The following is a 27940-nucleotide window of genomic DNA, read 5'->3' as shown; positions in this document are numbered from 1 at the left end:
TTTTTTTTTTCGAAGTTTAGAGCAAGCCCATTTGCAGAAAACCAATTAATGACTTTTCCAAAGACCTTATTTGCATCATTTTTAACTGGAGTTTCTTTTAGTGGATTAATAATGATGCTTGTATCATCAGCAAACAGTGTCAGTTCAGCTTCCTGTTTCAGATAGGAAGAAAGGTCGTTCACGTATGTCAAGCACAGAAGGGGACCCATGACTGAACCCTGTGGAACACCTAATGTAATTTCACCCCAGTTAGATGAAGTGGCAAACTTATTTAAATCACTTGACCCATATAAGGAAACTTTTTGCTTCCTGTTCTGTAGGTACGACTTAAACCAATCATACGCTATTCCATTTATACCATAGAACTGTAATTTCTGTAACATAATATCATGATTCACACAATCAAATGCTTTGGACAAGTCGCAGAAAATTCCTATCTGTGACATTTTACTATTTAAAGACTATTATGTGGACAGTGATAATGTATATTTTGTGCCTCAGTGGAACAGGATTTTTGAAATCATTCACATGACGACTTCCAGTGACTCGCGACCCCACCTCTTGTCCCATCGTCTTTGCACTGAACTTTTTCACTAACGGCAACAAGGACCTTAATCGAATTCACTGTAGAGAAGCCGTTCTACACTGACCAGCCAGAACATTACGACCACCGACCTACTACCGATATTAACCTGTCCGGACGATAAGACCGTCACCTGCTGAAGAACGACTGATAGTCAGGAACACGCGCTGTGCGTGTGGTATCAGTGAGCGTGCCGTCCGTGTGTAGAATGGGCGACCGAGGGCAGATGATCAGGGCTCGGAGTCTCGGCACGAGCATTTCAGAATCTACACGAGTTGTCTGGCGTTCGAGGAGTGCTGTGGTGAGTGTCCTCAACATGAGGCGAAACCAAAGTTAGACCGCGTCGTGAGGTTCGGCGGCCAGCCCCCATTACGAATGTCGGACGTCGTGGGCTGGGAAGACTCTTAAAACAGGGCAGGCGGTGAACTGTGGCAGAAATAACTTCAGACTTTAATGCTAGGCAGAGATCTAAGTGTGTGACCACACAGCCCATCAAAGTTTCCTACAGATGGGCCTCCGCAATTGAAGACCCATGCATTTGGCAATGTAAACACCACGACATCGGCAACTACGACTGGAATGGGCACGTGACCATCGACACTGGACGTGGCAGAGTGTTGCATGGTCTCATGAATCCCAATATCTTATTCATCATGCCGAAGGGAGGGCGTGAACCTGACGTCTTGCACGAGAACAGCTCCTTGACACCCGCACTTCGGGACGGAGACGAACTGACGGCGGCTCCATTATGCTGAAGGGTACATTCACGTGGGTATCCATATGTCCAGTGGAGCTCGTGCAAGGCACCATGACGCCCATGGAGTCTCGTGTAGATGTTACAAACCACGTAAATCCCTTCATAACGTTCGTCTTTCCCGACGGGAGTGGCATTTCTCATAAAGATAATGCGCCATGTCACAAGGCCAGGAATGTGATAGGCTGATTCGAGGAACACAGTGGCGAGCTCCAGTTGATGTACTGGCCTCCGATAAACCAGATCTGAATCCGATCCAATACATTTGGGATGTGATTGTGCGTGGCATCAGAGCTCATCCCCCCTCTCGCTCAAATTTAGGGGAATCACGTGACTTGTGTCTGCATACGTGGTGCCAACTCCTGCAGCGACCTGTTGTTGTTGTTGTTGTTGTGGTCTTCAGCCCTGAGACTGGTTTGATGCAGCTCTCCATGCTACTCTATCCTGTGCAAGCTTCTTCATCTCCCAGTACCTACTGCAGCCTATATCCTTCTGAATCTGCTTAGTGTACTCATCTCTTGGTCTCCCTCTACGATTTTTACCCTCCACGCTGCCCTCCAATACTAAATTGGTGATCCCTCGATGTCTCAGAACATGTCCTACCAACCGATCCCTTCTTCAAGTCAAGTTGTGCCATAAGCTCCTCTTCTCCCCAATTCTATTCAATACCGCCTCATTAGTTATGTGATCTACCCACCTAATCTTCAGCATTCTTTTGTAGCACCACATTTCGAAAGCTTCTATTCTCTTCTTGTCTAAACTATTTATCGTCCACGTTTCACTTCCATACATGGCTACAGTCCATACAAATACTTTCAGAAACGACTTCCTGACATTGCCAGTCTACATTTTATATCCTCTCTACTTCGACCATCATCAGTTATTTTGCTCCCCAAATAGCAAAACTCCTTTACTACTTTAAGTGTCTCATTTCCTAATCTAATTCCCTCAGCATCACCAGACTTAATTCGACTACATTCCATTATCCTCGTTTTGCTTTTGTTGATGTTCATCTTATACACTCCTTTCAAGACACTTTCCATTCCGTTCAACTGCTCTTCCAAGTCCTTTGCCGTCTCTGATAGAATTAGTGGTAGGACTACCGAATACTTGGGCCTGACTGAGTCTTCATTAGTCAGCACTTATTTAAAAAGACCAAAATGAAAGAAAAAGCTTTCTGGCGATATGCAATCGCGTCATCCAATACGAAAGTTTTAATCGGAAGCCCTACAATTTTTTGTATAAAGATTTAGTGTTCGTTTAGGTCACTGTATTACACTTTCTTTAAAAAACCGAAAACTGCCAGAAGTGTTGTAAATAATATCTTATGATCTGGAAGTGAGGTAAATTTATTCTGTTGACGCTTTCCGGAGCATCTGTATCCACTTTCACTTACCATTCTTCTGGTCCAGCATTTTCCCTGCTGCTTAAAAATACCTTTTTTTCCTCTCTGTCATCATTGAACATCTGCGACAGTCAACCTCGTTTCCTGCTACTACCAGTCTCATTAGCGTTACCTGCGTTCTATTGAACATTCGCGCAGTCGCTCCTTCGTGACCTGTTGTCCAAGTGAGCGTGGCCGCGGCCTTCCTGCAGCGTCGTCCGTGCCACCCACGCCCTTGACACGTGGCGTTTCTATTGACAGGGCAGACTCTGCTCGGACACAGTGTCGCATTCAGCCGAAAGCGCGCACTGTCATCAGGGAGGGCGCCACAACCAGATTTACATCAAAGACCCACCACAGGTCACACGGCGACGAATGCGCCGCTCGCCTTGTCTATGTGGACTCCACCAAACAGCCCACTTGTATGGCTCCACTGTTCGCAGCCGGTCCGGCCATGCGCCTTCAGACCCGCTAATAGCGTGGGCCTCCGTACTGGAGGGATGGGGCGACGTAATGACATTGTGGGTAAATTCACGTTATTGGAAATGTTTCAGTATTTTTACAAGTAATAAGTTAACTTCAGTCACAATATTTTTTTCCTACTTAAGATGTTTAGGTGCCACAGATAGTTTTACATCTAGAATGAGATTTTCACTGTGCAGCGGAGGGTGCGCTGATATGAAACTTCCTGGCAGATTAAAACTGTATGCCGGACCGAGACTCAAACTCGGGACCCAAGTTCGAGTCCCGGTCTGGCACACAGTTTTAATCTGCCAGGAAGTTTCAGTTTTATTTGTTTACACGAACAGAATAAATCTGGTAACACATAACTGTTCGACAAGTTGTATGGCTTCTTTATGTAATGAGAGAGATTTCGCATATTTGGTAGCCTAATACGCGACTCAAACTATTCTCAACAAAATGCTTTTGTGTGTAAGGTCGCTTCGTTACGAAAGACTAAAGTAGCTAAGAAGACGAGATTTCGACCGTTTTTGCAGCGGCCTCTTCAGGTCTGCTACACTACTTAGTCTACTAGCGTTGAAAATGACGGATCAAAAAGGCGGTCGAAGCGTCGGCTTTATAGATATTTCAAATTTTCATAAGTATTTTTTTTTCCAAATTACACTATATCGACTTATTATGTTTCATGTGTTTATGTAAACTAAAATAGAAGGAAATTTTCTTCTTTCGCAAATCCTTTAATTATATAGTAAAATTTATTATTTGAGTCATGTTGTACAATAATAAACATATTTAATCAGTCAAAATGTGAGTGAAAATTTGGAAATGATCTCAGATGACTCCCTACTGACAAGTACGTCCATTTTTGAGCAAAATAATGCTGTTAAAAATATCTCTAAGCCAAGAGCTACAGCCACTAAAATGCCTTTTACTAACGCTGGGCCGCCCGCTGTGGCCGAGCGGTTCTAGGCACCTCAGTCCAGAACCACGCTGCTGCTACGGTCGCAGGTTCGAATCCTGCCTCGGGCATGCCTGTGTGTGATGTCCTTAAGCTAGTTAGGTTTAAGTAGTTCTAAGTCTAGGGGACTGATGGCCTCAGATGATAAGTCCCATAGTGCTTAGAGCCATCTGAACCATTTGAACTAACGCTGGCACTGTCTCGCACTGCAACTTTTCCTTCGCAAAATATGAACGTTGTTTACTATGGACGACCGTTACTTCTAGATGTGTGCATTGTTGATTGGAATGAAAGAATATGAAACACGTTGGAAGTATACATGTTGCTCTTCTCGAACAGCACCACGGTAAGTGTTAAGTTTAAACACCCCCAACCAACGGACAGATAAACATTGAAAGCGTATTCCCATCCGCTTCACAGGACACTATGGATTAGAGCTCAATCAAGGTATAGTCATGATCTTTATTAATAACTGTTCTTCTCATTGGTCAAATTTTAATGGCGAATTTCGGAAGAGACTACTGGTGTTATCATATGAAGCTGTAATACTAAGAAAGGTGCTGTTGATTAGAGACAGTTCAGTGAGAGACTTCTGCCAAGCAGCGTGTAAATCCTTATTTCGGTACGGAAGGAGTGCCCAACCCACGGCCTGTGGGTCGCACGCGGCCCAAAGCAAGTATCAATGCGGCCTAAGAAGTGAGCATCTATCGCATGACCTGTCTTCTTCCAGTGCGGCCCAGGTAAGCTAAAATTAGGGCACCCATGCTCGATGGTGACGACAGGATTCTTTTGATCGCAAACTGAAGACGTTAACATGGGGCTACAATAAAAGCAAGACTACTACTACAACAGTGAGAGCACCCCTATTGCATGTTTTTCGTCAAAAATTACGTGACACAAGGGTGATTACAATGCAACCCTGGTACTCTACCTGCAGTATGGATACACTACGAATTTAGCACATCAGACTTTCGGGAGGTCTGTCTCCAGGCCACACTTGAGACCCTGTCTGACGTGGGCGGTGCCACTCTTTCGCAGTCTCATTTAACCACTCCCAAAAGCAGCTGCTGGCAAAATTTTAAAAAATAATTAATAGGTTGTACGTGTGGACCAGATCATTCCCTCTACAACTACAAAGGTTTACACAATGTATCCTACCTGCGCCAGCCTAACATGGATGTCGAATCTTCCAACATTTTATAACCGTACAAGTCCAGTAACACACACATTTCGCTTCGCCTTCTGCACTCTCTTCCTTTTCCTAAATAAGTCCTCCGCCAGGTGATACATTCCATCGGACATTCTCCCAAATACTACAAATCTTGTAAACCCACAGGTCAGAACCTCATTGTCTTGTTGAACTTTTCCAGACCTAGACTGTTGCCTCTTCTGTACCAGTAACCTTACCCTTACCCTCCACCACACCCATCACACTGTGGCCCAAGAATAACTAACTCAGAAATCTGTCCTGACACCCACCCTACAAGCCATAACTGTAATTTTCGTACCCAGTATTACTAGCGTGTCACAGTCAGGTCGTTTAAATATCTGGGTGGAACATTGCAAAGCGATAAGAGGTGGAACGGGCATGTGAGAACTGTGGTAGGGTAGGCGAATGGTCGACTTTGGTTTATTGGGAGAATTTTAGTAAAGAGTGCTTCACGTGTAAAGGAGACTGCATACAGGATGCTGGTGCCACCTATTCTAGAGTACTGCTATAGTGTTTGGGATCCGTACCACGTCGTATTGAAGGAAGACATCGAAACAACTCAGAGGCGGGCTGCTAGATTTGCTTCCGGTAGGTTCCAACAACGTGTTCTGCAGATGCCTCGGGAGCTCAAATGGGAATCCCTGGAAGGAAGGTGACGTGCTTTTCGAGAAACACTATTGGGAAAATTTAGGGAACCAGCATTTGAAGCTGACTACTGGACCATTCTACTGCCACCAACATACAATGCATGTAAGGACCACGGAAATAAGAAACAAGGAATTAGGGATCATACAGAGGCGTATAGACAGTCGTTTCTTCCTTGCTCTGTTGCGAGTGCAACAGGAAACAAAATGACAAGTATTGGTACATGGTATCATCCACCACTCACCATACGGTGGCTTGTGGAGTATCTGTGTAGATGTAGATTTAGCAAAACTCTAGCCCCAATACCCTTATATCCTTTTCCTTAGATCAGTGCTGTAGTACCCTAGCAGGATCGTAGCCAGCATACTTTCCTAGACTAACCATCACTTTTTGATCACATTTCCCAGCTCAACATTTCGACCCAACCTCCCTCCGCCACTCCCTATCCTCTCTCTCCCAGATATAGCTATTCATAGTAACCCAATCATGACATAGCTATACATAGTAATCCCATCATCTGTATTCACGACCATCATTCAATCCCCCTTTAGTATTCTCAGAACACTTACTGTGTGTGAGCTGAACTGCAGAAGCAGCATAGTCATCTACACTGCGGCATCCACCACACAATCGTAACGTTTTGTTTAGGAAAATTCCTTTAATGATCGTAGTCGACATCAATGTGCGTTCTGGACCCTGCTGGTGATTGTGCTGTCACAGACTGTACTGTGTTGCGAGATTTCATGTGTGTGTTCTTCGGACAATTTATCCACACTAACAGCCATGCTGGTTTTGATCATAATAGCTGTGTCTGTAACTCGATTTCAACAAAATGGTAATCCCCTATACTTACTTGAAAGTGCTCTAATAAATACACTAGCCTAAAAAAGTATTCGTCATTGCAAGGATGTCATGAGGTAGTAAAAGCACTGGCAGTCACAATGACGCACAACAACTTAGCAGTTGTTGACAACTCGTGGAACTGATAGAGGCAGAATATGAGAAATGCATATCCCACTCAATGGTATCTCAAACACTATAAAAACCGAATAGCCAGAAGAACACAGTACTCTCACTTTTGTATAGTGTTCATAGAAGAATTTTCAAATATTCTAGGAATGGCAGACTAAACCAGTGTCTTGTTTCACGTAATTGTGTCCAGATCTACACTAAATTTGTGCTTCACTATACGATCCACATGTGACAGGCATTCTAAAATATATCAGGTACTGAACTAACAACCATTTATGTGCATTCTCCATTGTGACATCTGAGTCAGACGAGCTGAATCAGACGAGCTGCTTGCTCACTGTCGATGAGTCTATGGATTTTGATAAAACTTGTTTCAGTTAAAGAATAGAGCAAAAAAGCCATTCTGGGGCAATACAAGCAATGTTGACTCTTTAATTTAGAAATAGCATGTGATGAGAAAAAAGTATTCTTTTGCCAGAATTGACAAGTACAGTGGAGAGGGCCTTAGCAGCTAGTGGGAGCGTGATGCTAACAGAATGAAAAATTGGCATAGATACTTCCTTCGTCTAGAATCCGTTTAACACTGTTTTGGAGAAGGTCTTACTGATCAAATAATACGTCATCCATGAACAAAGTTGTTTTGTAAGTACATTTTTGATGATGGTCGGTAAACAAATCAGGGATAAATTCAATCCCAGTATTTAGTGTGGTTCTCTCATCAACTATTCTATCCAACAAAATAGTTATTATCAGAAGCACGTTGTTGTGATATTGATCATCTTGTGTGTTCTTGAATGGACATAAGAAATTTGATATGGGAGCACATAGTAAGCCACTGCAAAATACTTATTACGAACAGTAGACCGTTACATTTCCTTTACATCGAAATCACGAAAAACTGAATCCTGATGAAGTTGCTATGTCCTCAACGTTTGTAGCCAAAATGATTAAGTCTACTTGTGCATGGATACTCCAGTTTCTATCCTGCCTTTGGAAGACGAGCAAGAGGTTTTTATCATGAATCCATGTGATATCATCTTCCATTAATTCCATGCTTCCCCAAGCATTGGACACCAGAACTGCCTAAATGACGTCGCATCACAAGTACTTGCCACATTTATCCGTGCAGTACATTTGACAGTTATCAACAGCTTGGAGCAAGGAAACGCTAAACCATCTACACTAGAACCGTTTCCAAGGTGGCATTGGAGGATTCTTGAAACAGTCACTGAACTCTTGTTTCATGAGGAAGAGTCTGAGCCAGATATATTGGAAGACACTGCAATTTAGTCACATCAGTCACATCAGTCACATCAGTCACTGTGGCTAACGTAGTAGCTACAAAATACAATATAATTATATTGCCTTTGGACGCACAAACGCGTGCTGCAGAACATCATCTGAAAACGTGTATGCTGTTTGTGTAGACTTACCATCAATGTCCAGAGCCTCACAGCGCCACACCTGCCCAAAGCAGCCCTCTCCGAGGATGTTGAACACCTTCAGGCGATGGCGTGGAAACTCCCAGCGGTCAGCAGGTTTAGCGTTGGACAGCTGCGGAAGACACATCTCACGTTTCTTACCAGTACTCCAAAGAAAACCCTCTGGTTTTTAAATCTTAGGCAAGTAAAGACAGATTTAAAATCACTCTGATGTAAAGCCGTGTCATAATATAAAACATGTTACTTTCTCCCACATACGTCTCAGGTAATGATCACGAGGAGCAAATTTGAGAAATGCAGATGCTTACCGACAATCATTGTTCTCACACACTATTCATGAGTGCAACAGGGTTGGAGGGCTCAGTGGTACAGAAAGTACCCTCTGTTACATACCATTCGATGGTCTGCGAAGTATGATGTACATAGAAAATAGCATTAGTCTGTTGCATCAGTTCGTAGCTTTTTCCCACAAGTTTAATAAATATAACAGAGACTTTAATCATTAATAATAAATTCTCCTTCAGTATTTACAACAGTCTGCCAATGCTAGTGTTTTTTATTAGTCCTGCAGAATGCAGGAGTGCATTATCGTCGAGTAGCATCACTTCATGCAATCTTTCTAGTCGTTTATCTTGGTTTGTATCTACAAGACATCTCAGTTGTTGACATTTACTGTCAACAGTGATAGTTACACTTCCGGGAATCAATTCATAGTACATGACACTGTCACTGTTCCACCAGATGCAAAACCTTTCTTTTCCTTATGTTAGCATAAAGATACAATTTTTCGACACCAATAACGATATGCGAGAGGAATGGTTAGCATTGTTCACAAGCCAATTGATGACGAGTAAGTAGAGTTGCACATATGGCAACCTGCTGATTTATGTGATTTTGGCTCAGAGCATGCGGTACCCATACACCCAACTTTTGATCCTTCCCCAGTTCATGTAAATGTTGCACAATGGTGGAACAATCACAGTGAATCACATCTGCTAGTTCTCGAGTACACTAATGTAAACCATTGTGGATTAATGTGTCTCAATGATCTTCATCAAACCTCTAAGGTCTTTCTGAACATAGAGAGTCACTAATGTCAAAAACCTCATTCTTAAATTGAGAAAACTACTTTATTTCCGTGTTCTGTTCAATGGCCTTATCCCCATACAAAGTGCCAATGTTTTTGGCTGCCTCCACTGCTGTCAGGCCTCTACTGAACTCAAAGAGAAAATACATCTGAAATGTTCCCATTTCTCTACTTGACACTCTATTTTCTAGTGTCCACAGCTACATAATTGAAATGACAAAATACGAAAACTCAAATAGCAACGGTGAACTACACATAAAAACTGACAATCGATAAACAAACTCATAGTAACTGTTATACCAGCATGCAAAACAAAAATGCTATGAACTTAAGCACCAACCTAACAAAATATTAAATCAGTGAATTACTAGTTTAATATGTTATGATTACAAACAAGAATCTAACAATAAACATCTACAGAGGAATGGAACGTCTGATAGAGCTCAATCTTGGGGAACAGTTTGGGTTCTGAGAAACATAGGAACATGTGAGGCAATATGGACCCTATGACTTAGTTTGGAAAACAGTTCAAAGAAAGAAAACCAGCATCAGTAGATTTACAAAAGGTTAGGAAAGCGTTATCTTGAATAGGCTTTTCTACATGTGAAGTTTATCTCTGATAACTCTCCTTTTGGAGAAGGAGCAAAGGATATTTACAATATCTGCAGAAACCAGACAACAATTCTAAGAGTGGAACAAACTAAAGTAGGGGTTGTAGTTAAGATGGGAATGATACATATTTACCACCTATAACTTGCACTGAAGCAAATACTATAGAAAACCAAGGCATAATTTGGAAAAGGAATTCAACTTCTAATGCAAGAAATTAAAATGTTGAAATAAGCCAATTACAATGTAATTTTTTCAGAAACATCAATTTAATTGTAAGATCGCAATGTACAGCTTCTTCCAAAGAGCTCATAAAATGACAACAACAAAGATAAACAATGGTTACCGTGTGTAGTAGAATTAAGACACATACGGCTAGGTAATTACATTAGGAAGCGAGATACTAAAAGCTTGAGATGAGTCTTCTTACTTGGGTAGCAAAATAGATGACAGTGGCACAAGTAAATGATATAAAGTATAGACTGGCAACAGCAAGTAAAGCTTTCCAGCAATTGACAAAAAATTACTGGATGGAGTAAGAAATTAAGAGTAATCAACCAGAGGGTCCTGAAGCACAATGCTCATGTGAAACCTTTGCTGGAAAAGATGTCAGGTTGAGCTTCATTGGGAGAGTCTCAAGAAAATGTAATCCACTGAAGAAGATTGCTTACAAAAAAACTTCAATTCTTCAGTATTAGTCATTAATCCTTAGCAAATCAGACTAATGGTAGATATAGGAGAGATCCAATGAAGAGCGCCAAGTTTTGTCTCAGAATCATTTACCAACTGCATGAGCACCATGGAGAAGCTGAAGAATCTCTACTGGCAGATGCTATAAGAGAGATATTGTGTATCACGGACAGGTTTACTCTTTCAATTCAGCATGTTTACATTCGAAGAAGAGTCAGGGCAACATCTTACTTTCTCCCACACAAGTCTCGGGAAGTTGCCAAGATGAACAAATCTGAGCTGATATGGAGGTTTATTCTCATTCTATCCAGGCATCATTTGCTAACAGAGCACTCAAAGAGAGGTGGAGCAATGATAGCGGTAACAGATTGCAACATCAGCCATACACCATCAGGTGGCTTCCACAGCAGGGGTGTAGGTGTGGAAAATACTCTTCATGCTCCTGCCATGCCTCCTCATGAAACCACTCTGGCAGTTTAACATTGGGATTGGATAATTTGCCACAGTGCTTCCTTCTGGTATCGGAGGCAGATGGAGGAGTTGGTATATACTGACCTGTGTCGTGGGGTGTGGTTCCTCGCCTTCGCGACCCTCATAGCGGTTGCTGTGGGCTCGTGGTCCCCTCCAGTGGCCGAGTGCCATGGGTTCCTCCAGCGGCGCTCCAGAAACAGACACCTCTTTCCTCTGCAACATGAGATACGTCCAGTTTAGCTGTTGGCAAAACACTCATGCATGTGCACATAAACAACCAATACTTACCCAACAATTGTTATTGTAAGAAAATGCATGGTCATAGCCGCTAATGAACAGGTCCTAGAGTGAAAAACATACCCGAATATCTAACTGCATTAGTCAACAGTCTGCACATTTATCATAGGCTGTCATACATTCAAGCCATGTTTAAAACTCTAATTGCTTCATCAATCATCAGAAACAGTTGTGTATCATGGGAAACTGGCACCAGAGCAGACTTTCTTTAGGAGGAGGTCACTGTTTCCCCTAATACAGTAAGTTAATCTATGTCATATTGTAACAATGCACCAGAAAGGAATTGTATCTGAAATGATTAAGTGCATGACAACACAGATTATTAAGATTAAATAACTGTACATAGATTCTGACCTCAATGTGGCATGCTGCGATCAGAAACTCTAAACGTTGTATTAAATCAAGGAAGGTTTGAGTATATATTTTTGTAGGGTCTCCCATTGCGCCATTTTTTACTCTAAGCCACGCAACATTAAAGGTGATTTATGGAGTACAGTGATCATCCGACCACCCTGCCCCAGACTTGTTCAAGATGCAACACAGTGGTATCCGAGGCTTTCCACGAAAATCTTGGGCACGTCTTGTCACACGAGTAGTATACTGAATGTAAATCGTCCTTTATAAACTCCATGCGAACATAATGCAAAATATGTAGTATGCCTTGTTAGATGTAAGAGGGATCTTGGTGGTATAAGGATAAACCGAGAACATTGATTAAGGCTAAGAATGAACCTTGGCAGAAAATTGGCAAAGAGAGAGGAAAAAGCTTGGGGAACACAAGAGCACATGAAGCTTGCAAGATTTTAAAAACAATGAGAACATAGAATAAAGATCTATCACATACAAACCTCATTAAACCTCATTGGCATCCAAGAATGGGTAAACACTACCAAGAACTACCGACTGAGGAGAGAGACGTTTTCACTGAGAACCCACCAGACATTTGAAATTAATATTGGTAATATTCCACCTATAACCCACAATCAAGTCCAGTATGGAACTAATGTCACGAGAAATGAAAAGGCACCGGGTCCAGGATTAATTTATCTAGAACTGATTAAAATAGCTCCATCCATACTTTTTGATATATTCACAGTGATTTTTGACGGACGCTTTAGGAAAGACAAAACTCCAGAGGGGTGAAAAATATTTAACAGGTAAACAGGAGAGATTGATGGTGAGAATCTCTGGCCATATCCTACAAATGACTTAAAGAAGTAGAATAACTGAATGTCAAGAACAACATGGATTCCAATATGGGGTATTTATCTTCAAAAACCTAGCTGCGAAAAGTACAGCAAGGGGGCCATCACAATTTGGAATCAGTCAAACTCAAATAGCATGCTCACTGATATGGCATGCACCGTGCATGTGCCTGACTAGCAGACATGCCTCACCTGGTGACTAAGTGTACTGTACTGAGTTGTGAGAAATTGAGGCAAAACAAATCCAGATAAAGTCTGTATACCATGTCAATGAACATTGGTCTGGCTGCGCAGTCAAAGTATGGTTTTCAGGTGGTTTTCCACAAATGCTTAGTTAAACACTGGTCTGTTTCCAAAAACACAAATAGTTAAAATACGGGTGCACACCAACATGATCCACAGAAGAATGTTGAAAGTGATATCTCCTCACACGTTAGAATAAATTATGATTAGGATACAGGACTTGGATTCGGCCACAGAAATACTCATATAACAATTGTCAAGTCGAGAAGGAGCAATAATCGGTAATGTGTAAGCAGGAAAAAATGACATTAGGTCTGACATAACAAACAAGTGATGGATCCAACATGTGTGACCTTCATTTTGTGCTACCCTTCAATCAAAGTAGGATAACACCAAGAAAAAAGTGGAGAAAAAATAAGTGTGAAAAACGAATTCATTTGAACAACGTACTTTAAAAAACATCCACTGTTACAAAATTTTGGGAATAGACAATGTCGATGACCATTCTTGTGTCTAGCTGACTCTAACAGAATGATAGATAATACAGAGAGAATAGTGATGAGGGGAAAATTACAGTAGCAACACACCATTCTGTTCCCATTATGTACTTTTATTTCACCATATATGCAATACTGAAATGAAGTTTGACTATTCGGCACTGTAATACAGCAAACCTATCAGCTACCAGGTTTTGAAAAACAGACCGATAATGCATGTATCTTTATGCTTTTCAGGTTAATGAAGATGCTAGTTACTGGAGACGTGAAACAATAAGTCTTTGTGGAAGATGTCTGGTGATCTACAATTTGTTATTGAAGACAACACGTGCCTTTGATTGTTGATCTCTTTTATCCTGGTCATGCGGCAATGATGCAGCGATAAGGCTAAACCATCTATATCAAGCCCTCAAATGACACATTGGATAATGACTACCTTCCCAACTGTGTACATCCCAATCAATGATACTGTCTACAACTAACAAGGCATGGTGTGAATTTGGATGACAAACGAGAATGGGCAACTGTTTCAATTAGACATTAAATGTCTGTGTTTGCTTGTCATTTTTATAAAAGTGATCTGTGATTTCCCTTCTGTTTCTCTTTTACTCTGTAACTGGCTTCTTTGGCTTAAGTTGTTTATTGTTGTTCTATTACTACTGATCATTTTGTAAAACATTAACAAAGTCAGTATGTATTTTCTCTTTATTTTTTTGTTTTTCTCGTTTCTCTTCTCTTTGTTAACATTCTTTATTTTGGATTGTAATGATTCTGTAATTGCAGACGAAATATGATGTATTACGTAAAATCAACACTGTTATTTTTTGTGTAATGTGAATTAGTTTTATATATCGAATTTCGTTGTAGTTTCAGGAGCTTCAGTCCATAATGAAAACTAATATCTGTGAATAAAGTTACAAAGAGTGTTGAAAAGAGATGATGAGCTATGCTTCTTCGCAGCTGCAAGACCTTCCTTTGGGACAGTTAACTGTCTATGGTCTTACCTGGTGTGCTCAAAACTGTATTGGAATCTGTGAGAGGACCGAGTTCCTGAATGGTTTAATCTTGATGAAGTGAAAATAAACGAAGCAGACTGCACATCGCAGTTGGTGCCCAGGTACCTTAATGCTGCTGTATGTTATGTCGTTGAGTAATTATCCAGGATATCAAATCTCTTCCTCTCTTGCCTCCTGTTGCCTTCCACATACGCTTCTAAAGAATTTTGTAAGCCCTTCATTCCTTCTATTCTTTCTAGTATTCAGAAACTGCATCTGCTCCCTCACTCTTGGTTCTCAGGACCACCTCGTTCTTTACACTATCCATCCAAAGAATTCTTTTTGTTCTCCTAATTTCAAATTCTCTTTTGTTGTGTAATATTTGTTCATAGAGAGTACAAGTCTTTAATGTCTTCTACTACTTTGTACTCTGTATGACAAAAAGCATACAGAAGACATACTTAGATGTCACTGTAATTTCGTTCATATATGCAGGTACATAAACGTCTGAGCTGCAATCCTCTTAACAGGCAGAACATCCTCCAAACTGCAAAAATGTTGTTCATGTTTCATGTTGTTACTAGGCCTAGTAGGGTATACAAGGAGCATGAACAGCATCAGATGTTGAGTGATCGCTGTAAAGGAAATGGAGATGCTGTGTACTCATGTGAGAAAGTATAGTCAGCAGCTGACAGAATTTGAGGGGTTTCATTGTGGGGCTCTATTTGGCTGGCTGGTTGATTCTTGCAATTCCAGATTCGTGGGGCATTTTGATGTATAAAATGATATAAAACAATTTGCGACTCTGCTTGTGAAGCATAGAAGATAAGAGTAAATGTGTAACTTAGTTTATGAAAGTATTTTCTCAAATATTTATTAATGTCTCCAATATGGAATGTGATACATGTGACTTTGTAGATGAAAGTTTGCAAAATACATTGATGCAGCTTGATTCTTTGTTCCAGTGTGATTTGTGTGATTACATAAGAATAATATGAAATCCCAAAATTGGAATTTGACAGAGTATTTCATACAATTGAGAGCATCAGCCATATCACTAGTTTCTTGCAGCCTCACTCCAAGAATAACGGATTCGCGACCATAGTGCTACATCTGTGCTGGACAAGGACTTTTTTTTTACAAAGTATCAGGTTGCTGAATCTATACAGAATCTCAGTGTTCTCCCTTGATGTGGCAAAATACTCTTACCCTCAGCTCCTCGCATGTTCTACATTTCTAGTAGAAATGTGAACACTTAAATGTTACCTGTGGTAAAATAGAGGAAGTAAAGTATAAATGAAAGTGGAGGGCATGTGTTGCCCTGGATACTGATTGAATTTCACCACTATCAGTTGTTCATAAGGTTTCAGTCACTCTGATGGCCTTCCACCCCCTTCATATCATTTATTGTACTGTGATGACTGGGACGCATGAACTGTGTTCAGTGATGAATATCAAGTTTTGCAGTACCCTGAATCACCACTGTCAGTGCGTACAGTGGTGACCTGAAGAGAGGTACCATTCTTCCAATGTTTTGGAAAGGTATAGCAGTGTCACTCCTAGTGTAATGGTGTGTGTTGCCATCGGGAATGATTTCAAGTTATGGATAATATTGACTGAGAACACTGATGGCACTGCAGTACATCATGGACACGCTTTGTCCTCATGTGACAGGAAGTACCATATTGCACAAGGAGATTGCTCATCTACACCTCATGTGTCCTGACAAAGTGTCAGCCTGATTCTGAAGAACGTCCATGGCCAACAAGTTTCCCAGACCTGTATACCACAGAGTATGTGTGAGACCAGCTCAGATGTCAACTTCATCCCAATGCCATTATCCACAATATCTAACACCTGTTACAGATATCTTGCATGAGGAAAGGATCCAATGTCATTCATTATAACACATTCTGAACAGAATCAGTGCATGCATCCATGCCAGAGGGGGTGCCGTATCATACTGGTAAGTGGGCTTATACTACCAAGTTCTATTTAAATTTGACTGTTTCGTAATCTCTGAAACAAAGTTACATACCCTGTCAACCCATCAAGTTTGATTTTGTTTCTTCCTCCCCTTCTAGATGTTTCCCATTTTTTGTCAAGCTGTGCTTGGTGCCTTTGATAGTCATCAATTCTCAGTCCTTTTTTATTTTATTTATCACTTTTGGTTAGTTTTGGGTGCCTTTAATGCAAATTCCATGTTAGATGAATGGCCTTTTTATCCAAATGAACATTTCTTCATTTGAGACTGAATACCCGTGTCTTCAGTGAATCCAGGCAGTTGTCAGATGTTCAGCTTTGGCTTGTATCTGTGACAGTATGCTGTCAGTAGATTAACAATATCTTGTAACTAACTTGTGAGTTTTCTAAATAGGATAGCTTACTTCTGAGCAAGATTAGTCAACTAGCTACAAAAATCATTCTCCTAGTCTAAAGCAAGATAGTGTCATTTGCCAGAGTATTTTTGTTTTTAAGTGCACAGCCAATAAAAATTGAGATTGTAAACTGAAATTGGGGACAAAAGTATTAAAGCGTAGAAATGAACTAAAACGGTCATGAGGAATGTTCTGAAATGAAGAAGCAATTTTCATTAGAATACCTGAAATGTTTCTATGATGTAATTTCAGAAAAAATTACACTGTTGTCATAGGATGTGTATCAAGCATGGGACTGAAATGGCACGGCAACTAGAAATGCAATGCAAAGTTGAAGTATTCAGGACAGTACAAACCTTATGGGTGAAACATCTAAATGGCAAAAGTTATGAGTAAGTCCAAGGGACTGGGATACGACATTGTAAAGAGGAAGTGCGAGGAATGGAACATTTTGCAGCAGTAAGGATAACATTTGTGAGATATTCCACCTAGTTATCACAATTGGGGAAATCTTGTTCTTTGAAGGTCACCAGCGAGAAGTAAAGCTGCCAGTCAGCCTTAGTAAGCTGCTAATTGGGCATGCACAGGGATGGGGTATGAGTCAGCAAACAGATGGCACACAGGAAATGGTATCTCGAGTAGGTGTCAGAAAGAATGGACCACTCACGACAATGGGTCAGTTGGGAAGTGCAGAAGGATAGGTCCAAATGGGAATAGGTGTGGGAGGAGTCAGAAAGGAAAGTGGGTGCTCCAGTGTTAAGGTAGAAGAGGTTAAGTTGGTTAAGAAGATCAGCCAAGAGGGCACCTCTCTGACATGTCCTGGGAGAACCCCAAAGGGGATGGTGTGCATTAAAGTCACCAAGTAGCAAAAATGGGGGAGGTAGCCACCCAATCAGCTGAAGGAAGTCTGCCCTGGTGACATTGAATGACAGAGGGACATAAATAGTAGAGGGAAAAAGTCAGGAAAGAAAAGGCAAACTGCAACAGCTTGAAGATGGATGGTCAGGAACATGGGTTGACTATGAGTGTCATCCCATAAGAGCAGCATGACACCCCCATGAGAAGCAATGCAGACCTCAGGGGGTAGGTCAAAATGAATCGGTAAGAAATGTGAAAGTTCAAAGCGGTAATGAGGGTGCAATTTTGTTTCCTGAAGGCAGAGTACAAGGGGATGCTGTGATGCTAAAAGCAGCCATAAATCCTCTTTGTGGGATCAAAGGCCATGAGTGTTCCATTGGAGTAGAGCCTTGATGAGGTAGAGAAGTAGGAGTGTCACCTCAGCGGCTGCTGGGTGACAGCTTGGGAAAAGTTGCTACTACAGGGCACAGAAGCAGGAGGAAACTGATCCATGGGGTCAATAGAAGCATCGGCTTACTTGTGCGGTAGGTCTGTGCAGTTCAACACTGAAAAATGGTTGGTGGTGCACACCAGCAATATGGAGGCCAGCTGGACTGCAGTATCGGACGGTGACACCGTCGAAGAGGATCTTCGAGTTGGTGAAGGAGAAGAGGAAGGCTCTGCTGGCTGGAGGGATGGAGGAAGTCTTCACGGTAGTGCCCCTTCTGTACTTTCTGGCCTACCGGTTGTGTAGCTGGTGGCTTTGCCTCTTGAGGCGAGAGTGTGATGGCTTGTTGCACAGCAGAAAGGGAGGGATAGCGATGCTACCTTGAAACTGGGCGATTTCACAACCTCAGAACTGAATTGGAGATAGCATGTCTGCATGGCCATGTCCTTCATGGAGAGAGGGACAGCAAGAACAGAACTATAAGTGCCAGACAGGAGAACGCAGGGTTTGGGACTAACCACTAACTTACGAGTGACTGGGTAAGGCACTTTTTCCTTTATTCAGATGTCTTGGATAGTCTGCTCATCAAGATACATGGGCAATCTCGAGAGGAGGCGGCATGGCCGCAATTGCAGTTCATACAGCAAGGAGAAGGAGGTGGACAATCGCCTTCATGCACAACCATACAGCATGTTAAACATGCGGCAAGATGTTCTAGTTCGGTTGAAACGATGACACTGGTAGCAGCACATTGGGTTTGGAATGTATGGCTGTACTGGAATAATTTCATAGTCTGCCTTGATCTTGGATAGAAGCACCACTAAGGCGAGAAAAAGAGTGCAGGTGGGCACTAAGGAGGAATCTACGTTTTTCATTACACAATGGATGGCAATGACACCCTGATCAGAGAAGTAAGACTGGATTTTCGCCTTGGTTAGACTGTCGAGCAACCTGGTGTAAATTACACCACGGGAAGATTTCAAAGTTCTGTCGTCCTTGACACAAACAGGTTAGACGTGGAGAAGCGAGGCAGCAAGCCATTGTTGTGCTTGAGAATCATAAATAGTCTCCAAACGTGAAGTGCCATTCCGTAAACGAGAGTAGGATTTCACAGGGCCGGCAATTGCATCGACACCTTTCTGAATAATAAAAGGATTTACAGTGGCGAAAGAGTGACCGTCTTCAGTATGTGAGAGCACGAGGAACTGCGGTGCAGCAGGAAGGGTCTTGAATCATTAGTCTCATTACATTTACTTTTTGTAGACGTTGATTGGGAAGATGATTGACTCATTGCGCGAAAATCCCCATGATTGCCAGAATCTCCGATGGCGCGCTCCTTCCAACTGGGGGCCCCCTTCACAAGGGGGCGCTCCCACCTTAGGTGATTGCTCACACATCATGTCACACCTCCTGAACATCTAAAAGAGGGACCAGTCGACAATTGGGGAAGGTTGCAGCTCAGGCAATCATCCCTCCCTGGATCTGGCCTGTACCAGGGGGTATCTGTCGACCTGGGGCTGGGAATTACGCGTTACCCAGTCACCTGTTATGCGTCAGACGCGTGGGCTGGCCTTCAGAAGCGCACAGGAAGGAAGAAGAAAAAGAAGAACCTCAAACGCTGAAGCGGAGGAACGAGAGGAGAGTGGAAACAAAGAAAGGAAAAGAGAGCGAAAAACGAAGGTGGGACTGTTCTAACGTCAGCGACAGACAACGCAGTACATTCTCAATAACAGGCCAGACATGTCTCCCAAGAGAGGGGAGAAAGAGAATAGTCATGCAGCACGGAAGGGAAAAAATGCTGCAAAGGCTGGGACCCCGTGGTAGCTAAGCACGAACCCGCCATAGAGTGGCGAGCCCCCTGGGGGGTATTTTGCTGAGATAAGAGGTATTACTCTTGCATGGACCTAGATGCTTATAACAGTTCCCACAACGAAACTTTGTCTCGAAACCTGGCAGAAAATCCAAAGAGATGCTGGTCGTATGTAAAGTATGATAGCGGCAGGACACAATTGATGCCTTCTCTGCGTGACAGGAATGGAGATACTATCGACGATGGTGCTGCTGAAGCAGAGTTACTAAGCACAGTCTTCCGAAATTCCTTCACCAAAGAAGATGAAGTAAATATTCCAGAATTCGACTCAAGAACAGCTGCCAACATGAGTAACTTCGAAGTAAATATCCTTGCAATAGTGAAGCAATGTAAATCTCTCAACAAAAGAAAGTCTTCCCGTCCAGACTGTATACCAGTTAGTTTCCTTTCGGAATATGCTGATGGAAACATGTACAACCGCTCGCTAGACGAAAGATCCGTGCGCAAAGCTTTTAAAGCCGCACAGGTCACACCAATATTCAAGAAAGGTAGTAAGAGTAATTCACTAAATTACAGGCCCGTATCATTTACGTCGATATGCTGCAGCATCTTGGGACATATATTGTGTTCGAATATTATGAATTACCTCGAAGAGAACGGTCTGCTGACACAGTCAACACGGATTTAGAAAACATCGTTCTTGTGAAACAAAAATAGCTCTTTACTCACATGAAGTGTTGAGTGCTACTGATAAGGGATTTCAATTTGATTCCGTACTTCTAGATTTCCAGAAGGCTTTTGACACTGTACCACACAAGCAGCTTGTAGTAAAATTGCGTGTTTGTGGAATATCGCCTGTTATATGACTGGATTCGTTATTTCCGTCAAAGAGGTCACAGTTCGTAGTAACTGACGCAAAGTCATCGAGTAAAACAGAAATGACATCAGGAGCTCCACAAGGCAGTGTTGTAAACCCTCTGCCGTTCCTTATCGATATAAACGATTTAGGAGACCATCTGAGCAGCCGTCTTAGGTTGGTTGCAGATGATACTGTCGTTTATCGTCTAGTAAAATCACCAGAAGATCAAAACGAATTGCAAAACAATTTACGAAAGACATCTGCATGGTGCGTAAATTGGCAACTGACTCTAAATAATGAAAAGTTGAGGTCATCCACATGAGTGCTAAACAGAATCCGTTAAACTCAGGTTACACGATAAATCAGTCAAGTCTAAAGGAAACATACCCGAGGCTATGGCTAAGCCATGTCTCCGCAAATCCTTTCTTTAAGGAGTGCTAGTTCTGCAAGGTTCGCAGGAGAGCTTCTGTAAAGATTGAAAGGTAGGAGACGAGGCACTGGCAGAAGTAAAGCTGTGAGAACGGGGCGTGAGTCGTGCTTGGGTAGCTCAGATGGTAGAGCACTTGCCCGCGAAAGGCAAAGGCCCGAGTTCGAGTCTCGGTCCGGCACACAGTTTTAATCCGCCAGGAAGTTTCAAGTCTAAAGGACATAAATTTACCTAAACACCTAGGGATTACAATTACGAATAATTTAAATTGGAAAGAACACATGGAAAATGGTGAATGGAAAACAAACGAAAGACTGCGTTTTATTGGCAGAACATGTAGAAACACGTAGAAAATGTGTACTAAAGAGACTGCCTACACTACGCTCTTCCGTCCTCTTTTAGAATACTGATGCGCGGTCTGAGATCCTTACCAGATATGATTAACGGAGTACGTGATACAGGATTTGGAACGGCCACCATTAAAACAAAGGCGTTATTCGTTGCGGAGGAATATTCACACGAAGTTTTAATCACCAACTTCCTCCTCCCAATGCGAAAATATTTTGCCGACATCGATGTTCATAGGGAGAAACCATCATCATAATAAAATAATGGAAATCAGAGCTCTCACGGAAAGATATAGTTGTAGGTTTTTTTTTGCGCACTGTACGAGATTGAAGTAATAGAGAATTATTGTGATGGTGGTTCGATGAAGCCTTTGCCAGACACTTAAGTGTGATTTGTAGAGTATCCGTATTGATCTAGATCTTGGGATGTGAAAGATATATATATATATAATGTGTGTGTGTGTATGTGTGTGTGTGTGAGAGAGAGAGAGAGAGAGAGAAGATGGCATCTGCTCTTTCGGACATGTCCGAAAGAACAGATACCATCGGTGACCATACAGCTCGTTAGAATGAAATTACAATGAAATGAATACCCCTAGCTGAATAGCTGCATATAGGCGTTGATATAAGTCAAAGTGGACAGTTGAAAATGTGTGCCTTGACCAGGACTCGAATCCGGGATCTCCTGCTTACACGGCAGACGTTCTGTCCACCTGGGCCACCGAGGACACATAAGGATAGTGCGACTTATCTCTGACACGCCTCCCGTGAAACCCACATTCCCAACATATTGTCCCGCACTATATTCGTAGTGCCCCTGCCCATTATACTCATTACTCGCTGCTTTTTGCCGATTCCCGTAAGAGTTCGGGCACTGTTTGTGCATCCGCACAGAAGAAGATGGTCAAATGGCCGTTGAGCCTGCGGGACAATAAGTTGGGAATATTGGTCTCATGGCAGGCGTGTCAGAGATACGTCCCTGCAGTCGCACTATCCTGTGTGTCCTCGGTGGCTCATATGTATAGAGCATCTGCCATGCAAGCAGGAAATCCCGGGTTCGATTCCCAGTCGGTGCACACATTTTCAACTATCGCCGTTGACTTATAAACGCCTGTATGCAGCTATGCAGCTAGGGGTATTCATTTCACTGTAAAGCTATATGTGACTTGTCACATGTATGAGTAGACCCACGTGATACACACCATGTCGTCCTTGCCCTTGGGTCTCGGTGCACAGTATCGCTTGCGCAGCACGTAGGCGGCGCCAGCGAACACAAAGAGGGCGAGCACTGACGTCACGGGTACCAACGTGGTGGCGATGTCGGACGGCGGCGCCGCGCTGCCCGGCGGAACTTGGGTGGACGCGGGGGCGGTGGCGGCGGCGGAGGAGCCCCTGGGCACGGGGTGCGGCGTGGCCGCGGATGCGGTCGTGCTGCTGCTGTTGCTGCTGTCGCTCACGCCTCCGGAGCCGGTACCACCTGCGCATACACACAGTCCGTGTCAACACGCGGCGCCCATGCAGCTCTACTGTATACTGTCGCAAGGAAGCTTCGAGTTCGACCCCTTGTGCACAATGACTCTCTTCAGCCGGAATGGTAGAGTGAACTAGACAACGATACAGACCGTAACTCCACAAAATTATTCAAGAAACCGTCTAGGAAAGTACAGTGTCATCCATACAAACCCGAACTACTTTAATGAGTTGCAACATGTGAACGAATAATAGGACACATTTGTAATTTTGGGAGATGATGATACAAAATCTTCCAGAAAGCAGACGTACATACAAAGTCCTCATAGCATATACTGGAAGTGCCCTTCACCACTATCGATGCACAACTGTACCCTTTTCACCACATTCCGCGAATTTCTGTGAAATAAAGCCAACAGTTCTGGAAGCTGACATCTCAAACCATTTCAAAACCAAGATCACATAAAATACACTACTGTCCATTAAAACTGCTACACCACGAAGATGACGTGCTACAGACGTGAAATTTAACCGACAGGAAAAAGATGCTGTGATATGCAAATGATTAGCTTTTCAGAGCATTCACACAAGGTTGGTGCCGGTGGCGACACCTACAACGTGTTGACATCAGGAAAGTTTCCAACCGATTTCTCATACACAAACAACAGTTGACCGGCGTTGCCTGGTGAAACGTTGTTGCGATGCCTCGTGCAAGGAGGAGAAATGCGTACCATCACGTTTCCGACTTTGATAAAGGTCGGATTGTAGCCTATCGCGATTGCGGTTTATCGTAAAGCGACATTGCTGCTCGGGTTGGTAGAGATCCAATTACTGTTAGCAGAATACGGAATCGGTGGGATCAAGAGGGTAATACGGAACGTCGTGCTGGATCCCAATGGCCTCCTATCACTAGCAGTCGACATGGCAGGCATCTTATCCGCACGGCTGTAACGGATCGTGCAGCCACGTCTCGATCCCTGAGTCAAAACATGGGGACGTTTGCAAGACAACAACCATCTGCACGAACAGTTCGACGACGTTTGCAGCAGCATGGACTATCAGCTCGGAGACCATGGCTGCGGTTACGCTTGACGCTGCATCACAGACAGGAGCGCCTGCGATGGTGTACTCAAAAGACGAACCTGACTGCACGAATGCCAAAACGTCATTTTTCCGGATGAATCCAGGTTCTGTTTACAGCAACATGATGGTAGCGTCCGTGTTTGGCGACATAGCGGTGAACGCACATTGGAAGCGTGTATTCGTTATCGCTATACTGGCGTGTCGCCGCCGTGATGGTATGGGATGCCATTGGTTACACGTCTCGGTCACCTCTTGTCCGCATTGATGGCACTTTTAACAGTGGACGTTACGTTTCAGATGTGTTACGACCCGCGGCTCTAACCTTCATTCGATCCCTGCGAAACCCTACATTTCAGCAGGATAATGCACGACCGCATGTTGCAGGTTCTGTGCGGGCCTTTCTGGACACAGAAAATGTTCGACTGCTGCCTTGGCCAGCATATTCTCCAGATCTCTCACCAATTGAAAACGTCTGGTCTATGGTAGCCGAGCAACTGGCTTGTCACAATACGCCAGTCACTACTCTTGATGAACTATGGTATCGTGTTGAAGCTGCATGGGCAGCTGTACCTGTACACGCCATCCAAGCTCTGTTCGACTCAATGCCTAGGCGTATAAAGGCCGTTTTACGGCCAGAGGTGGTTGTTCTGCGTACTGATTTCTCAGGATCTATGCACCCAAATTGAGTGAAAATGTAATCACATGTCAGTTCTAATACAATATATTTTTTCCAATGAATACCCGTTTATCATCTGCAGTTCTTCTTGGTGTAGCAATTTTAATGGCCATACTTTAATGAGCCTTAACACTTGAGCCAATAATACGACACATTTGCAATTTTGGGAGATGATAATACACAGTCTTCCAAAAAGCAAACATACATACAAAGACCTCGAAGAATTCGCTGGAAGTGCCCTTCAATCACCATCGATGCGCAACTGTACTCTTTTCATCACATTCCGCAAGTTTCTGTGAAATGAAGCCAACAGTCCTGGAAGCTGACATCTCGAACCATTTCAAAACAACGATCGCATAAAATATTTTTTTATTTAAGACAACCTGTTTCTACAGACTACGCTGTCATCTTCAGTTCTTTAAATCTTTTATTGTAACAGATGTTCACACCTGAAGATGACAGCGTAGTCTGTTGAAAGCGATGGTCTTAAATAAAAATAATTATTCTATGCAATCTTGGCTGCTGAATGGTTTTTAACAATTGAACAGGTAGCCCTTCAGTTCTGTCAAAATGAAAAAAGAATGAATCCAACCTCATGTTCACGTACTGGTGATTTGTGGATTACGTAGGGGTTTACACCAGCCCAGTATCTGCCACTTCGTGTGCTGGTGTAACCTGGCAGATAGAATCATGCCTCATCTGTAATCCAAGCCTGGACATTGAATAAGAAAGCCCTGAAACCATCGACACCACCACATTTTTTTCTCATGACCTGTTTCTTGTATCACGTGGACTCTGTACCGTCGCAATGCTGACTTCATCGCAGCTCTCTGACATATGCGATATGAAATGCCTTTCTCCTGTCTCAATCACGCTACCATTTCCTTGGAAAGTACTCCAAGCGTCTTCAAACAATATCAATAACGTGCAAGTAACTTACGGGTTTGCTGCCGGGTGACGTCGTCGACCACCGCCGATATTTCGACAGGAGCACACCCTGTCATTCTCAAGTTGTGCCTTGAGAATGGCAGGGTGTGTTCCTGTCGAAATATCGGCGTTGGTCGACGACGTCACCCGGCAGCAAATCCGTAAGTTATTTGAACATTCAATTCGCCGGGAAAAGTTAAGGTCTCTCATTATCAATAACCACTGCACTCAGTGAAGGTCTATGTCTACCACTCCCACTGCCTAGTAAAACAGTTGTCTCCAAGCTTTCTTACTATCGAAAAACTTGTTACCTTTCCTGGAGCATCATGCACATTGTGCTCTCTTCGGAATGCCCGTTGTGTTATAACCAATGAGTCTGTCTTCCAATATTTTTTCACAATAAAAGGTGGCTGTGGAAGTGTGTTCCCCGTGTCTCTGTAATCTGAAGATTGCGAATGAATCACGCGGCCCCAATTACACGCACAGACTTCATAAACCGCGACCGACTAAGGTATGAACGAACAACACGAGCAGATCAAGCGCGGAATTATACAGTAGAAAGGTCCTCATTGAACTTAACAATCAACTTGCCGAAAACGGGCGGTACTTCTGATTCTGTCAGAGCTACTGAGATCAGTAAAACAACTTTCCCATTTCTACGAGCTTTCGGAAGGGGACCCACTGAGGTAGTTCAGGTTTATTCGGTTCGTCTCATAGGAAGAAATGTTGGTGTGGAGGACCGATTTTATGTTCGGCAGACTTTACTCGGCAGATTATCTAAATCGGCGTGCACTGAACATTAGTCAATAGGAGCCGGCCGGAGTGGCCATGCGGTTCTAGGCGCTACAGTCTGGAGCCGAGCGACCGTTACGGTCGCAGGTTCGAATCCTGCCTCGGGCATGGATGTGTGTGATGTCCTTAGGTTAGTTGGGTTTAATTAGTTCTAAGTTGTAGGCGACTGATGACCTCAGAAGTTAAGTCGCATAGTGCTCAGAGCCATTTGAACCATTAGTCAATAGGGCGAGAACAATCCAAGCTTACCTCAGATTTTAGGTCGGCCCGACAATAGGAAAGACATATTAAATGCTTGGAAACCACTGATATATAGTGTTTCAGTAGGTTTTAAGGAACTGAGCGAATCACCGAGTAAGAATGGAGACGTCCTATAACGAGAAAAATGTCTAATAAATAATTTATTGAAACGACGAGATGTAAAGGTTTGGTGTGTATTTTGACTTGAGTCAGTGCTGGGAACTTCAGTTAGAGGGACGATCGAAGAAAAGAACCGCGGGAGGAGGGCTACATATGAGTGTCCAGAACAGTTCGTCGTTGATGTGGGATGCGAGAGGCAATCTAGAACGAAAGATAGCTGGCAGGCGACACGAATGTAGAACTGCATCAAATCTACCTCTGGGTTGATGACTAAAGCACACACAACAGTTAAGATAAATTGGAATTTGATACTGTAGCTAGTGATTTTGCTCTACAATAGTGACATGTGACTCATTGGACAGTACGTCAGGTTAGAGGGCTCTTTTCTTCTCCAATCAGTCGCGAAATTATAACCACATTGAAAATCTGCTGAAGCTATGATCAGATGCGTTGCACAGTGTCTCTAATACACCTGTCTACCGTCATGTCATACTTTTCGGTGCTGAGCGCACGGTGAGCACGTAAACATGCCCATAAAACAATGCCTTTCTACATCTAGATCTACATCCATACTCCGCAAGCCACCTGACGGTGTGTGGCGGAGGGTACCTTGAGTACCTCTATCGGTTCTCCCTTCTATTCCAGTCTAGTATTGCTCGTGGAGAGAAGACTTGTCGGTATACCTGTGTGTGGGCTCTGATCTCTCTGATTTTATCCTCATGGTCTCTTCGCGAGATATACGTAGGAGGGAGCAATATACTGCTTGACTCTTCGGTGAAGGTATGTTCTCGAAACTTTGACAAAAGCCCGTACCGAGCTACTGAGCGTCTCTCCTGCAGTGTCTTCCGCTGGAGTTTATCTATCATCTCCGTAACGCTTTCGCGATTACTAAATGATCCTGTAACGAAGCTCGCTGCTCTCCGTTGGATCTTCTCTATCTTTTCTATCAACCCTATCTGGTACGGATCCCACACTGGTGATCAATATTCAAGCAGTGGGCGAACAAGCGTACTGTAACCTAC

The 27940-nt window shown here is 43.0% G+C and overlaps 1 protein-coding gene across 1 annotated transcript in view; it reads right to left on the bottom strand.

Moving 5' to 3' along the window:
• LOC126415550 (tyrosine kinase receptor Cad96Ca) overlaps positions 1-27940 on the bottom strand; it is a 512455-nt gene that overhangs the window by 113784 nt on the left and 370731 nt on the right. The window contains exons 4-6 of the mRNA XM_050083437.1: positions 22813-23087; positions 11352-11480; positions 8402-8522 (exon numbers count right to left, since the gene is read on the bottom strand). Of these exons, the coding sequence (XP_049939394.1) occupies positions 8402-8522; positions 11352-11480; positions 22813-23087 (525 nt within the window). The remainder of the gene's footprint in view (positions 1-8401; positions 8523-11351; positions 11481-22812; positions 23088-27940) is intronic.

Source organism: Schistocerca serialis, chromosome 1 (assembly GCF_023864345.2).
Source record: "Schistocerca serialis cubense isolate TAMUIC-IGC-003099 chromosome 1, iqSchSeri2.2, whole genome shotgun sequence".
Lineage (NCBI taxonomy): Eukaryota > Metazoa > Arthropoda > Insecta > Orthoptera > Acrididae > Schistocerca > Schistocerca serialis.
Note: the sequence above shows the minus strand (reverse complement) of the source record. Positions and strands in the feature narration are given on the sequence as shown.